The sequence below is a fragment of the Eublepharis macularius genome, chromosome 4 (genome assembly GCF_028583425.1).
Source record: "Eublepharis macularius isolate TG4126 chromosome 4, MPM_Emac_v1.0, whole genome shotgun sequence".
Classification (NCBI taxonomy): domain Eukaryota; kingdom Metazoa; phylum Chordata; class Lepidosauria; order Squamata; family Eublepharidae; genus Eublepharis; species Eublepharis macularius.
This window is the reverse complement of record NC_072793.1, coordinates 41,518,702-41,537,222: the sequence shown is the minus strand read 5'-3', so window position 1 is coordinate 41,537,222 and position 18,521 is coordinate 41,518,702. Positions and strand designations below refer to the sequence as shown.

Genomic DNA, 18,521 nt, shown 5'->3' with positions numbered 1-18,521 from the left:
GTGAGATACAAATGTTTTAAATGAATAAATAAATAATAATTGCAGTGATCTGAAGCAACATAAAGCTCGGTTTATATTCCCAACTTCAAATGCAACTTGCTTTCCCTAGTTAGACTTGAAATGCTAGCCATGTGCTTGCTTCCAAAATGTTGCTTGACATGAACTCAACTTATCATGATTCCTAAGCACATGACTTATTAACCAAAAGAACCTCTGCAGCCCAAACATCTCGTAAGTTTATAGCAGTGCAGCCCGTTGTTTTTACACCCATCAAATTGCACGGCTTTGTCTGTTAAACACTTTACATTCACTGTTCACATGATTCTATTTCTGTCTTCAAGTAGAAACAAGGATCCAGCAGGAAGCAGTTTGAGAGCCAGCCTCTGTGTTTACGTTCATCTGTTCAAGGACGTGTTGATTATCAGAAGGACAGAAATCAAGCCCCACCCTCCAGCCAGACATTGAAACTTCCCCTCTTCCACGTTTCTGTGTTTTGCCTTATTGGTATGCATGACACTCATTTTCTTGTGACGTTGCAAGAGGATACAGGTAAATAAAGTTTACCCTTGGAAAAACAAATGAACCTTTTTAATGGGTCCTATTGATGTTTTGATCAGTATCTTGATTATTTACATCCCGCTTGTCAAAGAAGCATATGGCGGGCATGGGTGAGCGAGTAGGTGGAAGAATGTTTTACCACTGTTTACACCAAATAGATATCTACTTTGGGGAGGCGCTGGCTAGAAAGGAGACTTCAGGCCCAATAAATTAAACACAGGTACAGAGCTTTGCTGAGGTCATTCAAGCAAGGACAAGGGATGCTAAAGGTTGGGCTGAATTATATCAGCCCTGCTGTGGGCCCCACTACCAATTTGGATACAACAGGGACAAGGACAAGAGCAAATTCTGTGATGGATGATTTAGAGGAAGGCGTCCTGGGAGCCACACAAGGTAAGATATCTCCGAAGAGGCCACATCTACAGGGACAAACAGGTAAATAAAGCCTGGCATGTAAGGAAAAAGACCTGTGCCATCACTTAAGATTTTTGCTGCTTATGAGCCCAGCACATACTGATGGGCCAAAGCATGACTCAGATTATACATCTAGGGTGCGAGTTGCTTGGAAGGAATGGTTACCTTTGGTGGGTAATTGTAATTGTTTAGAGGATGCAATGGCTAGAAGTCTGAGTTTGGCTGGAGGAGACCCAGGATCCAGTCTCTTCTTATAAAGGCCAAGTCACAGGTTGTTACGTGGCGGGTACATATTTGCTGCCGTATGTGTGCGTTGCAGGGAGCTGCAGCCCACACGTTCACTCCCCCTCCCATCCCATACCTGTGCTGCACAGTCCCAACCGTTTGTAAAATACTGTTTATTTTATAAAATGTTCTGCACACATGCTATAAAATAAATTCTAAATAAAATAGATAGCAGGTGTATGGGGGAAAGAAAGAGATGAGTAATATCAGTTATTGAACGGAGGGTCATATTAACTGGCAGTTTAAACTGAGTTATTCTGTGCTGTCGATCCCTCATTAGAGTCTGACAAAGAAAAAAAACACAAAATGAAAGGTTCGTTCACACAGGTTACTAGCCACAAGCTAAGAATCCATTATAACTTTTAGAATGCTTCTAAAATAAATCTAGATTTGGGGGGGAAATATTCCCCATCTTTCCATGCAGTTATAGCAGTTTCTTGTCTTAAATGAAACATAATTTGGGGAGGGAGGTCCCGTTTCTGCTTCTGTATGAGATGGCCCCTGCCACGAGTCTACCATAATCACATCCTTCTACAGGTGAACACTCCATTCACTGCACAAATGGGACAGGTGGCTGCAGTTTAACACCACCAGGAGTTCCCGACCAGAACGCATGAATGTTATAGGTGGGGCAACAAAGCAGACAGAAACTTACAGAATATTTCTCTTCTAGCACTTCACACAACTGCTGTTATCTAATTCAATATGGTTACTCTGCAGTTAGAAAAAGAGCACAGCAGTTCTAACTGTTCTAGCAAGTCTTTCCTGAATGCAGGCAAAGGGAATAAATGAGAACAAAGGGCGTCATCATGTAAGCTTCCTGTCCAAACATGGTCTGGAAAAGCAAATCCAGAAGTGCATGTGCAGCAGAACTTAATGGTTTGATAAAATTCTATCAACTCCAACCCTAAAGTACAGCTTAGGAAAGGCTGTAACATTGGTAGCCCTGATGAGGGCAGAAAGGCAGGGTATAACGCTTGTAAATAAAAAAATACCTGTACAAGGAATTATTTTCAGCAATAGCACAAAATTTCCACCAGAGGGCATGCAAGTTCAACTGTCAGTTTGAAGAAACCAGCTCTATGCTATTTTACCTTTTTTTATTTCTTGACTTTATTAAATGCCATTTCCCCTCCTTTAATAAAATACAACATTAACAACAACGTTCACTTTATTGGGCCAGGGGAAGACAGAGAGTTGAATGTGGTCGTGTAGGGAGATGGTGGCCTTTTTAAAATGCAGTGTTCGCAGGAGCCCATGGGCAGATTTCCACTAGAGCTTACGCAAGACTGTAAAGATGTCAAATACTCACAAATGCACACAGAACTACGGAGTGGTCTGGCAGCAATTTATGCTCGCCTTTCTTGACCCAATTTACCCTCCTCAGATTTATGGGAAGGACAGAGCCTCCTAGCTTGCCTTGCCTCCCAGCACACTTTGGTTAACTTATGCTCTGAGCAGAGGACTGTTTTATTCCCAAGTGGTACTGCTTATCCCCGTAGCATAGAACCACACACCAGCAATCTAGGTCTCCGTCGCCCCAGCCCTCTGCCTCTTGCATTTCCCGGTATCACTTATTTTGATATATAAAAACAAAAGTCACACAATCAAATTGACACAATATATCATGTAAGCTGTCAAGTTCTCCAGAATTCTTCATCAGGCTGAATGTTTAAAGCGGGGTGGATGGGGAAGAGATGTCTCAAGCAATGATCTTGACTTTTTAAGCCATAGTCTTGTAAGCATTATGGGGGTAATACTGAGCAGGTATGCAGATTTTTAAATGGTGCTGGAGCATCTGGTTGGACCCTTGGCCTTCTGAGAGGAAGAAACAAAAAAGGTCATGTAATTAGAAGAAACAAGAAAAGGAGTGTTTTGTATTTTCCGTGAGATGACTCCAGTACTTTGCTGTTACTCATATATAAGGTTGCACTGATTCCGCCCCCCTCCCCACCAAGTACTGGTACTCAGAGCAGAACCACAAGTGACAAAAGGCACAGATTGGACACTTGTCAGCTTCCCTCAAGTTTTGATGGGAAATGTAGGCATCCTGGTCTTGCAGCTTCGCTCTCTGACTGCTGTCCAATGGACTTTTCAACTGTCACTTGTCCAACATTCCGCCAAGCTGCCTACATTTCCCATCAAAACTTGAGGGAAGCTGGCAAGTGTCCAATCTGTGCCTTTTGTCACTTGTGGTTCTGCTCTCAGTATCAGTGAGTACTGCCATAAAAAAGCCCTGCATGCTTTCATTGTTTGCTTTTCCCCTCCCAAAGGCCAAGAGTGCAACCTGGCACCAGCACCATGCTTTCAAGACAAGGCCTTAAGGTCATGTCTAGACATCTCCCCCTCCCCTTTTAAAAACATCCCATGTGATTAAGAGTTCTGAAGAACTCAAAAGCTTGCACGTTGTTTCATAGCATTTTGGTTGCTCTTAAGTGACTTTCGTTTTTCAGTGTGGATTTGGACTTGTGTAGTTCCTTGCAATCTCTTTGATATCTAAGTTTCAGTTAATTGATTTCCATGTTTGTGCATGCTCCCAACTTCTGAGGAGGAAGAATTTCCAGGCACAATGTTACAGAGCTTAATTTCCTTTAGATAAGAAAGAACCGCAGTCTTACAGATTTGAGATTTGGGTTTTTTTAAAGTAATATTTGCTTTATTTACAAACAAGCAAGACATATTCTAAATTCAAAACTACTGAATTTCTCCAAATTCTTTCTCTGCCTCCTCTCTCTAGCTGAATGGTTTTACTTCCTTAAATACTGGTGCCTACTACATTCCAAGACTCGGATCACATTCCCTGCTATCAAGGAACATTAACAATCGTTACATCCCTGATGCAGATGTTTAAAAATTACAGGGAAAGGAGCAAGATCATGCCCACTGGTCTTGCCCCCAATGTCTATGCATCCAAGGATATGTGTGGAGTTTCTTCTTCAGAATTACGACTGCTGCAAAAATGCAGGGTCCAGATCACATTGAAATGGCTAGGTGCATATGAGTGTAAGACTCGCTGTAGATGATCCACTGACCACTTGGACATCAGACACGGGGTTTGGACGCACCCTGTATGCACCTACATTAGTATGTGCTTTTAAACATCTGCACAGCTGTAATTATAGATCTATTCACAGTAATCAAGACCACCAAATTCACAACAGCATCCTCAACACAGAGCAAAACAACAACTTCCAGATGGTTTTCGCCTGAGATTGTCACTTGCTACTCTTTATTTTCAGCACTGAGCCACTGCAGCTGACACCCGTAGATGTGTTCTGGCATTTCTATTTCTGTAGCATCTCTGCAGTACAAATTAATAATATAACAATGCTATAAATTGCTTGGCGACAGGTGCTAAGTGAATGCTAAACGTTAGCACAATGTAACTTGCAGCGACTCTGAGGAATTCTGGGAAAACAGTTCAAAACTCTTATCAGCTCCGAACCTACAACAGCAAGCTTGTGCTGAGCTGTTATTTCTCCCACCTGCAGCACGGTGCACAAACTGCAGCGGTATCTGATGCCACACTCACTGTGTGACAGTCCCAGCCTTAACTATTTGGCCTCTATTGTAATTCAGTAATTATTTCTTTGTGATGGTATTTTCGGAATCTTCAGCAGAGAAAAATAGGATTTAGGCTCAGGTAACCGGAGATTTTTTTTTTCAGAATGTGCTTTGCAATGAAGATTTACATTTTTGGGGTAAAAACTTGCCAGCTGTTCTTACATGCATCACATAGAGTTAGAGTGTGGTGCAACATACCCAATACTCTGAAAGAAACATAATTTGTTTAATGACAACGCATGGACCCTTCCCATCCTTAGTTGCCTCAGTTTCAATTCTCCAGTTTTTCAATCTTTTTGCCTATTGACCTTGAAGTCATCCTTCTTTGAACCCTTGTGCAGCTTACCAGCATCTTCAGAAGTTCTATACACTCTGCTGGTGAGTTGCCAGTTCCAGTCCATGTAATCCGAATGGATGTGCGTTCATACTCAAGAGGGTTCTTAATAGAATACACTGTACCTCTGTCCTTGCCAGGTGAATCAAGGTAACATAATGGCCACACCATATAAGAAGACTAAGCAAGCCTGTTTTTATGGTCCAGGTGAGACATGTTCCCACCCAGCTGATAAACCTACTGTTGGAATCATAATGAATAATGGTAATTAGGGCAAGGCATCAGGAGAGCCGAGACAGAATGGGTCAGATTTAATGATACATCCGTGAATCTGTTTCAATAGAACAAATGATAGACAAATGGAACATTTCGTTAGAACAAAATGATAAAGTAAAAACCTCTTCTCTATAGAAATATATAAGGATTTGATTAGATATTAAAAGCAACAGTATGAATATGAGATATAATTACTGGATTCTAACATCTGTTCAGTGCGGCGTTCTGAACTGTTGATCATATTGTACTTTTGCTCTGTGAATGTCTGAGCTATTGATTATATTGTATTCACTTGCAGTATGTAATCTGCCTTGGATCTCAGTGAGAAAGGCGGACTATAAATCAACAACAACAACAACTTGGCAGTGTAATCTAAGTCCATTTAACTCACTTAGAAGGATTTAACTGTACTTTAGGATTGCACCACGAGCTTATGTTCTGCATCTGTCTGACTGAGTCAAGTATTCCCAGGAAGTGATGGTGTAAATGTGTGTGTTTTCCACGCATCTGCCATTTAAATGATACTTCACCCTGTAAGTGAAGCAGGGAAGCTACTTGCCTAGCTTGCGTGAATGTATTATTCATGCCTTTTCACAAAGCTGTCTCTAAGACATTGATTGGTCTGTGTCACCAGGGAGGCAGACCCTCTTCCAATTCTTGCCACATTTAATTATTCAGTGGCTAGACTTTAATTCTCTGCAGATCCAGTTTTTAGATCTAGAGTGAGTTGGAGCTCACTGATGGAGACTGTGGCTGTTGGGTAGTTTCCTGGGTAGTTTCTCTTACAAAATATGTACTTTGGCATAACAAGGGCTGCTGGCCATGCTTTGGGGTCCTAGATACTACTGTGAACTATGTAAGTTTTTACTCTTAGAATTCTGCAACTATGCACATATGTGTTTACTTTACATGCCATATTGGAGCATGCAAGATGACACAACCACTCAGGAATCTGCTGAGGGTCTTCCTAAATAAGCAAAGTATAACTTTATTTTTAAAAAGAAAGAAAGAAAGAAAGAAAGAAAGAAAGAAAGAAAGAAAGAAAGAAAGAAAGAAAGAAAGAAAGAAAGAAAGAAAGAAAGAAAGAAAGAAAGAAAGAAAGGAGCACAAGGCCTACCATAGTCCTTCATATCAGTTTTCCTGATGAGCTTTCCTACAGTCTATAGTAAAACCTGGCCTGCAACTCCTGCAGATTTTGGTACCCTGGAACTATAATAACATATGGAATGGATTTCTAAATTTTATAGAGGATATTTTTAAAATTGCATATGTCAGCTGGTAAGATAAATAACCGGAAAATTTGTCTTTGTTTTATAGAAACAACCAATCCGCTTATTTTGGAAATCCCTCCCGAGACTGAGACGTGGGTCAATGATGCAATCTCCTGCACTGGAATCAGTGAATTTGTCGACCACAACAAGATTCCCAAGTTGGATGAGCAGCAAGATGCTCATGAACCGCTCATTGGCAAGTCTACTAAAGAGCTAAAGAAGTTGGCAAGGGAGGGGCATTGGGCTAGAAGTCACGTCCTAAGGGCACAGGCTTACCAGCACATTATCCAGGACATACCATGTCGACTCATGACCCCTGATGCCCCAGTCTACAGAGATGTTGCTGGCAAGCTGTTTGAAAACCAGAGCGAGAACTTTCACCCTCTGCCTGAATTCCTAGCAGGGAGCCTCATGCCTGAATACTGCCTCACTACAGAAGGAGTAACTGCTATGAAAAAGATACTCATCTGCATTGCCAACATGTCTCCGGACATCACCTACTGCCCTTTGCTGCCAGTGGTGGTTGCCCTGCTCCTTCATTACAACCAAGAGGAAGCCCAGTGCTTTGAGAATACCTGCCGACTCCTCTATTGCAACGCTTCCCATACCTCCTACATAGACTACTCCTTCCTCAGTCACAAGGCCTCCTGCATGACCTTTGGGGACTTAGCCAACAAGCATTGCCCTGCCGCCCATCGACTCCTAGCCAGCTCAGCAGACAACATTTTTGAGGTGTATTCTGAGTGGCTGGTATGGCTGTTTGATGACCTTCCGTTTGATTATGTCATCCGTATATTTGATGTGTATCTTCTGGAGGGGCAGAAAGTCCTCTACCGGATTGCTCTGGCCTTGCTGAAGCAGTACCAGGTCTCAGTAAGTTCTAAAGGGCTGGATGTGGCTGATGTCAAGGGGAGCTTGCAGGCTTTTATGTGGGAGATCCGTGAGCACATGACTGCAGAAAAACTTTTAGAGAAGGCGTTTGGCATCCGGCTGTTCTCTCGCAAAGAAATCTGGCTCCTTCAAATGGCTAACAGGAAGGCCCTGGTGGAGAAAGGAGTAACCATGGTGCAGCACAGGTACAAGAGCCTCCTCTTTAGACACATTCCATTCCCTGCTAACAAACAGTCTTCAGTTAAATTTACGTCAACAGATTATTCTTCCAGCGAATACAGTTAACAAGATGAGTCTGAATGCGTCATATCAGTTCACTGGTATCAGAATCTGGAATCTGAATCCAGTCCTTTGCCCTGAAGCCCAAGGGCATGTGTGTGCTGTAAAAATAATTCACTCTAGTCTGGTTCTTCATCCACTCACCTGTTATAAAAGTGAGAAACCTATCACTAAAGAAATGACATTCCCTGGCCATAAAACACAGGTAGCTACAGAGTGATGAGGTCTCTGTAGCCATAAATTATGGATATTCTTTTGCCTGTCGTTTTATATATACTATACCAACCTGTTTTGGATTAATAAAAATAAACGGTTAATTATGTAGTTATGTTCATGAGGTTGTTCCTGCTGTATTGGTACTTCGTGCAAAAGCACAATATTTATTTTTTAAAAAATTTAAAATATAAGATACAAGCCTCATATTGAATAGAAAAAAACGATGACAACGATGGAAGAAGGTCTGCACATACACCTGTTTAAAAGGTTTCCAAATATCTAAAAAAAAAAGTCCATAAGCAATTGTTGTCTATATGCCATACACTGATCAAGTTGTCAGGTCTTCAGTCCATTGAATTAAAGGAAGTGGGCATTTGACTTTCCAATGTTGTACTGTCTTTGTAGCTACAGTAAGGGCACAGAGGGGCCATTTTTGTTGGCCATCAGTTAGCCGCCTGCTAAATAACTTAGAAGTACCTAAACATCCTCAAAAATCAATGAACATTCTAATACAAAATTAATATGAGTAATATTTTCCTTCCAAAAGACCAAATAACTAGACATACACACAGTGTATGTTTAAGAAACATGTCCTGTAAGTTTCAGTGCCAGCAATTAGACTCTTTATTTAATCCTTTAGTAAAAAGGTGGTGTGGTGTTCATTATACCCCAAACATGATTTTATTGATGAGTAAGTCACAGCTTAAGATCCAGGGTCGGCACGTCCCCATAACAGCAAATGAGGGGATGGGGTGTGGTGGAGTACCCACCGCCTGCGCACTCCAGCATTGCTAGAAAATGACATCACTTCAAGCATGACATGGAAGTGATGGGTCATGCCAGGGCCAAGTCTCTGAAACTTTGTCAAAAATACGTTTTGAGCCAAATTTCAAAGACTCAGCCCGGGCCTGATCTGTCACTCCCATATGGAGCCAGAAATTACATCATTTTGTGGCAACAGAGGAGCACATGCAATAAGGTTGGCAGGACTTTTCACCCTCCTGGTTGGAGGGGAGGACCCAGTACTTACCTTATTGATTCCCTTGTATGCACGCACTTCTGGCATAACACGATGACATCACTTCCAGCAGTGACATCATTGTGCATGCCCCAGGAGCGCGCCGTGCTTTGCACTGGGCCAATTTGCGCCCCAAATGAGGCCAATTCAGCACATTTGGGGCCCAAATTAGCCTGGTGCAATGCGTGGGAGCGCTCCCAGGATGTGCACAATGATATCACTCCTGGGAATGACATCATCGTGCCATGCTGGGAGCGCATACAGGAGGCCTGTTCCCCTGCTTTTTCCTCCACTGGCCAAGTGAGAGGTGCCGGGGGTGGAGGGTGAGACCGGGAAATCCCTTGCCCCCACCAAGAGACCTGGCAGCCCTAGCACGCACCCATTTGGGCCATGTGCCTCCCAGTCAGAGTGCAGGTGGTCAAGCCAGTCCTCCACACCTTTTCTCCCTTCTACTCAGGTAGAGATGGCTGGGGATGGAGGATTTCCTGCTCACAGCAGGGGGCTGGCAACCCTTTGAGATCATATAGACGACAGATATAAAGTTTAAGGCCATATTTGATTGCTTCAGCAAAATTGAGCATCTAGCTCCTTATTCCGTTCATTCCTGGGACTCTGCATGTCATATTTATTATTAATCAACAACCAAATATCGGTTTTATTTTCTGCATTGACTGAATGAGAATTTCCAGGAGTGAGGGAGACTGTGCAAAAGCATATATAAGGGCACGATTTCATCATCACTTCTTGCATCTGAAGAAGTGGATTCTAGTCTACAAAAACGTATGCTGGAATAAATTTTTGTTAGTCTTTAGGGTGCTGAAAGACTCCAGTTTAGGACTGCCCCGGTGATTATACAATTAAAAAATCACAACAGCACATGATGGTAAGGTCTTACAGTATTTGTTTTTCTTAGCTGACTAGCTTTCTTTTGATTAATGAAGCGTAAGATTATGTGGGTTATTGCATTGTTTTACATCTCATTCTCTGAAACCAATACAATAGGCTGCACTTAAAGATCTAAAGATCAAGGCATATAACTTTCCAAGAATTGATTATATATTCTGCTGCTATTATGTTTGCAGGAAGGGTGCTCGCTGTCCTAAAAATTAGGATCTATGGAAACTTTTGCAATATGGGATTCTTAACTTTTCTTTTCCTCTGTTGCACAGGCAATCATTCCACCTTACTGTGAACACTCTTAATTTCACTTCTGCTATTGTCACTGCTCAGGAGATGCGCATTGTATGGTCCTGGATCCCTGAACGATTCTCTTTGTTTTCACCTGTTCTGTTATTCTCAACTTCTGAAGATGGGTACAGCTTGAAAAGGTAAGGCAGGATTTGAAAAATCAATTTAAAGTCATAATTTCAGCCAGATAACAAGTTGAATTAAATGGGGCTATATTGGTTTAAGTCAGCTAAAGAACTGGCCCAGTATGTTGAAAGGGGAAAGAGAAATCCCGAGGTTGTCAGTAATAGAACTAACCATTTGAGGAGAGAGGTGGATGGATTAAACACTTCACTGTTTCATACACAGAATAGCTGTGCTCATGTGGGTTGCCCATAAAACCAGATCACATTATGCATGGATGTCCTATATGGCATGTTGCCTCCACATCACCCACATCAACTTCAGAGCAGGGCTTTTTTTCAGCTGGAATGTGGTGGAACAGAGTTCCGGCACCTCTTGAAAATGGTCACATGGCTGGTGGCCCCGCCCCCTGATCTCCAGACAGAGGGGAGTTGAGATTGCTCTCCGTGCCATGCGGTGCGGATAATGGAGAATATGAAGGGGTGGGGTCAGAAGTGTAACATGAATATGGGATCCATGTCTTTCAAAGCCTCCCCCCACCCCCACACACATGATCTCTACACTTAATACTGTATCTCATGCTAGCACCTGGCCACCCTGAAATTGTAAACAGTTAATGAGTCTCCTTCTGTCCAATTCTCTATGAAAATTTTCACAATTAAAAAAGGTAAATAAATGGCATGTATACTGGTGATATCATTATTATTATCAATAATAAGAGCAGCAGCAAATACTATTGAAAACATTCCTGAGGGTGAACTGGTGGGAGAAATATGAACCCCGATCCTGGTACTTCATAAGATACATATTAGAATCTTGTCTAAAGAGCTATTTCAAAATAAATGGCAGATGGCATCTAATATTTAAGGCACTCCTATATCCAACCAACACACCTTCACAATCACAGTAATGCTGTCATATTATAGACCTGGGAATCTATGCCAAGATTCTGCATGTGCTGCTGAGATAATGTTATGTCAAGGTTTGATAAGCACAATTACTCTTCAGTGAGCAAAAGTTATGGCTTCCTCACATAGCATGATAGCTTTACCAGTCATTACATAACCCTAAACAATGGAGTGGTTTTATGCCTTTTATGGGTCTGCATTGGTGGCATGTTCAGCTTAACCATAGTTTCTACCCAAAGGTTGCCAACGATCATTTACAAGGTACTGTTCCTCCGAGTATTTTAAACCAAACCCCAAATAAGAGATAACCAGATTGATTTATCTGTGATGCAAGATGGCTCAAGTGCCACCTGTGTTTTGCAGAGGCTTTGTTGGCCATCCCATTTCCTTCTTTGTTTCCTGCAGGCTTTATTCCTGCTGTGAAGGCTACGAACCAACAGTACTGCTGTTAAAAACCACAGTGGGGGAAGTAAGTGTTTCCTAAGTATCCAAGAGAAATGTGGATGGGGCACTACTTTGAGGTTCCGGGATAAAGAGGTATCTGGCACGTGCCTCATGCAAAAGTTGCATGTATTCTAGGCTAAGAACAAATTCTAAATCCTGATCTTCTGGAAGCTCACTCCCAGGGTAAACAAACTTGCATTCATTTACTCTGAGAACAATGTTCAATATTTACATACGGAACTAACTTTGATGTATGTATAGTGATGTTTACCCAATCAGAAAAGTTATTTAAAGAGATGGAAAGGATTGAAGGACATACGGAGACATGGCTCAAAATTACTAGGTTAAAAAGCCTAGGGTAGGAGATAGATCTCCAAAGATACGAAGAATGACAGAAAAAAGGGCAGAAAATTCTCTGGTCAACAAGGGTTCTTCCATGTGGCAACCATTCTGTTCTTTAGGGATAATTAAAAGGTCTTTATTAACTAACTCCCCAAGACAGATAGCCAGGGAAGAGGGAAAAAAAACTCTGTGGTTATTACAAAAGAGTGAGTGAATTAATTCACCATTAGCAATTTAAAAGAGCTCATATACAGAAGAGATGTTGAACTCTTGTCTTTACATCTTGACCCTAATTATTTGTACCTGTTTATCAGCATATGATGCTATCATAAAAGAGATAATACTATATATTTTGTGACATAGTGCTGGTTTATCTTATGGCATGTAGCTCCATCCCATTAAGAATGGGTTGTTGGATTCAGAAAGTTTTTCAAAAATTCTACCAAGCCTTTGTGAAAATACATTTTCTTGCCACTGTAGCTCTTTCTCATAGCTAGTAACCATAAATTATGAAACTTCTTATTTTCTCTCTCTCTCATATGCAGGTGTGTGGCGCATTTCTCTCCTCAGACTGGAGTGAAAGGAAAAAAAGCGGGGGAGGATCAAGCTTCTTCGGTACAGGAGAATGTTTTGTTTTCACAGTGAGTTAAAAATTACTTACCACCCAGGAGAATTGGTTGCTTTTATATTTATCTATTTTTAATACTTTTATCTATCATTTCTGTTGGTCTTAATGAGCAATATATTTCTGGGTGTAACTGCCCCACACATATTTGGGATGGAATTCTCAGGAGCTGTACTCTTCATCCAGGTCTGAAAATACATAGGCATTTCAATAGGCAATTGAGAGAGTAACCTTAAGCAGGTCTACTCAGAATCCTACACTGGTCTATTTAGTGGGGCTTAGTCCCAGGAAACTGTTCTTAGAATTACATCCTAAAATTCAAGCATGCTAAGCAGGCACAAGATGTATGAGGCTATTGAGTGTGAGAACTGTTCTTTCTGGTCCCAGGATCCTTAAATATGGGGTAAAAGATGGAATTGGAGTATGCGGGTGAGGAGAGCTAAACCTTGTTCCACCGCAAGGACATTGCTACCCACCTTCAATCCTTCCTTCCTTCAGCATTTTCCTTCCAGTTTGGCCGACTTTCCATGACAGAGCCCTATCTGGAGAAAATAGGTTTCTAACAATTGCGGGGCGGGGGGGGGGGGAGCAAACTAAAGTAAAATGTCCACGGTTGCCATCAACCCGGGAAAAAAATATCCTGCCCCTTTAATAGAGATTAAAATGTGTGGAAATGGACAGCAGGAGCTCTTCATGGCATGAGATGTCACCTGATAAATAACATCCCATTAAATGTCTGTTAAAGGGATGGGTACTTTTTCTTTTGGCCATTGGCAGCTCTAGGAAGTAGGGAGTTAGCTATACTCATGCATGCACTGCAGTTCTGTTTAAAAACTTTCACAGGCTTTACACACAAATAGGTGGACTTGTGCATATCTAGTCCCCCATAGCTGAAGTGCTTTTAAATAAAAATGTCCAAGAAATCTCAGATCCTGGACCAGTAGTTCTCTCTTACACGGAGAGATTACCTAATTCACATGGAGAGATTACCTAATTCTTTGTCATCACGGATCTCTCTCACATGTCCTAAGTGTGCAGGTCTATGGCCAGAAATGTTAGGGTGAGTACACTGAGTGGGGTCCCCATTATCCTAAACCTTGTGACTCACTGGGTGGGACTTGATGATGTCATGTGAGGGGACCTGGCGATGTCACATTGAATAGTGATATTAATAGTATAACTTCCGCACATCACTAACTATGATCCAGATGGTATCTCTATGTAGTCACAATAACATGGCTTTGAATAGAAAGATATTTGCCAAATTTAAACAAACAAAACAACATGGAAAATAACTGTCTTTTGCTCAAATTTATCTATATCTCCCAGAGACCTTGTTTCTCAGTAGTGAGATGGAGTTTGACTACCTGAATATTATGCTCCCTCTGCCCTCTGTAGTTAGGTGTTCTAGAGTCTCTTTCTGTAGTGAGAGGTTCTGGAGTTTAAACCAGGCTCTTCAGCACTTTACTGTATTCCCAGATTTGGGGCTGGTGAGGATAGAATTATTCACTGCTAATTAAGAGGCACTTTGCACATGCTCAAGCACTTTACACAAGGTAGTTTGCAATAATGATTAAAACCCGATATCAGGCTGAATAAAAATTGGAGTTCATTTTTCTGTTTCTGCTATACCTACACCTGGGGCAAATGTCCCACTGTAAACAGAGGAGACAATTCCCAAAGCAGTACAAGTTTCTTTCCAGTTTTCTGCTATGTTCTTGCTTGTCTCTGTGGACATTAGCCATTTTCACACATCTTACCAGCTCTGGTACATTGCGCAAAGCTCCCACAAGGGCAGCGTCTTCCTTGCGCGATTTCGCGTGAGAACCGGGAAATCACTCCAGGAAGACGCTGTCCTTGCGGGAGCTTTGCGCGATGTAACAGAGCCGGTAAGACATGTGAAAACAGCCATTAAGAAGGAGAGAAACCAACATGAGTTTACCTATTTTTTAGCCTTCTCTTCCAGATGTGGTCTTGTTGTACAGCCTAATTGTCCTAGTCAGGTGCTGCCCTAACAAAGCATACAGGACCTGACGTGTGTTGTCTTTGTTTGAAAGGTGCGCCCTGAAATGGAACGATATGAATGGGTGTTCATCAAGAAGCCAGAACAGGCCAAAGCCATGCCTCGTTCTCCACGTCAACGTTCTCCATCTCCGTTCTCTCCTGAAGGTCGCACAACCACCTCGAACCACCTCACTGTACCAAAGTTAGATATGATTAAATACCGCCTCTCTCCTTTCCTGGCGACTAGACACTTCAAGTTGCCTTCCAAAACAGCCTCTATGTTCATGTCCGGGACTCGGGAAGGAATTATCATCGGTAATTATTCTACTGTAACATTTATCTGCCAGAGATGACAATGGTACTTCTGATACTCCAGGCCCCAATTTCTCCTCAAATTTATCACATGATCCTCCACTTATTCTCATGTGGGCATCAAGATTCTAACCTCAGCCATTTAAGTGGCAAGAAATCTTGTTTCACTAGTCTTGTCTTTACAGACATCTGCAACAGTGTGTGTCCTGTACCAGGTGCTCTTTACAATATATAAGAAACATAGTTCTTAAAAAAGGAGTTCTGACTTTAAATGCCGCAAACTTGACCAATTTACCTGAGTACTGCAACTAATAACCACACTGTACTACATACCTAAACATAATAAAACACCAAGTTTATAAAAAATACGGAAGAACAAGTTAGTAAAGGAATAAAATTACACAGAGAACAAAACATGAGCACAGTCTGTACGTGTATTTCTAAATTAAGGATGCTGCAGCTGCCTTCAGTGTAACCAACCTGTTGTGGGCTGGGGTCTTTCTTTCATAAGGTACCCACTGAGGTATTTGTATTCTAGTTAAGTAACTACAAATCTTCCACCTTTAGCAGACAATTAATAATCCCTCCTCCCTGGTTACCTCTTCCATGGTTTGGCCTCCTTCCCACCTGATATGGAGTTGTCCAACTCTGCCCCACCAATGCCATCTTGCCTAATAAAAGCAAAGCCGTCACCCTTTCCTAGGCATGCCTCTTCCTCCCGCTCGGAAAGGAAAGGAAGCTTCACATATAGAAAGTTCATCTTAATACAGCCACAGCTCAGCTGCGTTGATTCCTTTACCTATAAATGTTTAATGGTGATGAGGAGCCCAATTTGCAGCATATGGCATTACAAAAGGGAAAAGTACAAAGGTGCCCACCTCAAGGTCTTAGAAAAAAAGTCTGAAGACGGGAGATAAATGGCCATAAAGCTGCCAGATGTTTTTTATAAGGCCACTAAGTGACATTAAACTCTATTTAAATAGCAGGCATATCCTTGTGTATGTTAAGATAGCATGAAGAAAATGACTCAGACATAGTGATGGAATAACAAGCCTCTGGCTGCTGTCATATAGCAACATACCTACTGACTATACTGTATGCATGAAGAGTACATCTCTGATCTAAACTGAGGTCTGAGATTGCTATGCTCATATAGAATGCAGTAGAGTTGTGCAGCTAATGAATTCTCTAAAGGCATACGTAGCTATAGAGTCATTTGTTGCTGACAGGAGCCACAAGGAGGCAGCAGTACACGTTAGCACAAAAAATACCCAAAATTCATTTGCACATGGGACCAACTCTCTCGATCTAAAAAGCATATTTAAGATTTTCTGTTTCTTGCAAGCAATGTTGCCATTTAGGTCAGGGTTGGTCTTTCTAAATGCTAGACTGATTCTTTCACTGTCTTTCACCAGTACAATTATTTAGATGGAACCATTTGGGTAGTAATTACTACTGCTAGGTATTGCCAGTTGCTATTCTCACAAATCGGGGCAAGGACATCTGAAGGCAAATAACGGGACAGGACAGGAATAGACAAAGTAACAGTTTAGGTGATTTATTATGAAAAGGAGACACTTGGAAGCCAGGCTTGCAAGATACCAAAGAGGAGCTACATCTTTCCCCCCTCCCCCATCTTGCGTTGCATGTGTTGTTCAGCTGTAAGCAGAGCCAGAGACCATATAAGAAATATAAGTGCTAGAAAAAGAGATCATTCAACAATATCTAGACATGTATCCCATAAACGATCTAGTGAGCAAGAGTCCTCACCTCAAGTAATCTATGCTGTTGTTTCCCAGGTGGTGGAGGAGGCCAGGCTCTGTTCATTGATGCTGACCTGCACCATGGGAGAACAGAACATTGTGAAACGTTTGATAACCCTCCTCTCTGCCAAGAAAACTTTCAGGTGCAGCTCTTAGAAGTCTGGGGGTTTCAAAATTCCTGATGATACTCTCTATGCCATCAGAAGAGAGAGCCTATTTCAGATCCTTCTGAAGAGATACAGCATTTCAGACTGAGTTTCCTCTCCACAGCACTGGGCATTACAGCGGCAATGAAATAAAAGACGTCAGATGAGATACTTGGATTTTGAACGATGCCCCTACAGGACACCTGAGATTTCATTTGATGCCGTGTGTCCTACTGGCGATCTCTAGTTTGCTTTTGTGTTATTATGTACAATGTATAAAAGTGGAAATGGGGGGAGGGGGGAAACACCTGAAAACAACTAAAGGAATAGACTTTACTTGCAACTTAAATCAAAATGCTTCTCATAGCTACTTTATTATATTCCTGTATTTTGTCTCTTTACAAACTTTGCAGGATTCTTTCCCTAGCCAAAACCAGTCCTTGTATATAAACTTTATTATGATAATTGAAAGTTTACAGTATCTCTCATCTTTTCAGCCCTCCAAAGTTATGGTCCTTGGTAGCAGACCCACTAGTATCTTTAAAATCATCATATGCTACCAGAAACAGCACACATTCTTCTTCTTATAACGTCCGAGTGGCTTTGAAGCATGGCTGCTTTTGCCAGCAGAGAAAGTTGCTAGAAAGCTAGCAATACTATTTCCTTGGCGATGCATTTTTGCACCTTTTACAAAGTGTTACACTGGAAAATAAAATGCAGCGTGTGTAGAATTCTGCCTTCAATAGTGTACCTGTGGAGCTCTGCATCTGCACTAGACGCTCTGGCAGACAAGCCGGCCCCGATGGTCAAAGCAAAACTTCAGAATGCCCTTGAGCCACCATGGACCTTCTCAAGAAAAAGGCAGCCGACATCTGCTGACGGGGGTTATTTCTAGACAACATGCTTTTTACAGGTTGTACAATTCCTCCAGGCATCTTGTTCTTTTCTGTAAAATAAAATTAAGAAATGTCAGTAAAAGATTTGCCATTAAAAGTAATGTCCCTTCCCACAGAGTGTTTTTAGACCAGGGATGGGAACTGAAAAGCCGGCTTCCCATGAAGATTAAGGAAAATTGTCTTTGGTATTCAAGGCTACCAAGTATTCCACATGCCAGTATTATTCCAGCCGGCACGAATGAATAAAAATAGTATTCTCTTAATGTTAAAGAACATAGCCTATGTTAATAGAATTAAGAAACATGATTCCTAATGCATTTTCAGAGCGTAATCTTTTGAGAGTCAGAGCTCCCTTCTTCTGATATAGAACATGGAATTAGACTCGTGTCTGAACTGATTCTTGACAGCTTATCCTCTGAAAATCTTGTCGGTCTCTAAGGTGCCATTGGATTCAAATCCTGCATTTCTACTGCAGATCAACATGGCTACCCACCTAAAATTATGGCGCCCAATATGTTTTTAACTTGCATTAAAACTGAGTTTCTTGAGATAACTAACATGTTCAGTGTGCCTAAACATATATTTCCCCCAATTGTAGCTCTTTTCCCCTCACGGCTTTTATGCTTTCAAACACAGAACTGATTAATCCATCACAAGGTAACCT

The 18,521-nt window shown here is 41.6% G+C and overlaps 1 protein-coding gene across 2 annotated transcripts; it reads left to right on the top strand.

The window, feature by feature from the left end:
• The first annotated feature begins 812 nt into the window (after positions 1 to 812).
• LOC129328341 (TBC1 domain family member 24-like) lies at positions 813 to 17,304 on the top strand. 2 transcript variants are annotated; one of them, XM_054977342.1, is made up of 7 exons: positions 813 to 951; positions 6,749 to 7,778; positions 10,276 to 10,434; positions 11,731 to 11,794; positions 12,657 to 12,752; positions 14,794 to 15,055; positions 16,852 to 17,304. In XM_054977342.1, the coding sequence occupies exons 1-7, from the start codon at positions 819 to 821 to the stop codon at positions 16,995 to 16,997; spliced, it is 1,890 nt and encodes a 629-aa protein (XP_054833317.1). In that variant the 5' UTR covers positions 813 to 818; the 3' UTR covers positions 16,998 to 17,304. The 2 variants fall into 2 exon arrangements, with proteins under 2 accessions (XP_054833317.1, XP_054833316.1); XM_054977341.1 differs by having other exon boundaries at positions 813 to 993.
• Positions 17,305 to 18,521: the final 1,217 nt, after the last annotated feature.

Bases quoted from the DNA above. Each gene is read 5' to 3' on its own strand.
- LOC129328341 (XM_054977341.1), top strand. From the start codon at position 819: ATGCTAAAGGTTGGGCTGAATTATATCAGCCCTGCTGTGGGCCCCACT. The intron at 10,435-11,730 runs GTAAGGCAGGAT...TGTTTCCTGCAG, and splicing joins GATGGGTACAGCTTGAAAAG to GCTTTATTCCTGCTGTGAAG. The intron at 12,753-14,793 runs GTGAGTTAAAAA...TTTGTTTGAAAG, and splicing joins GAGAATGTTTTGTTTTCACA to GTGCGCCCTGAAATGGAACG.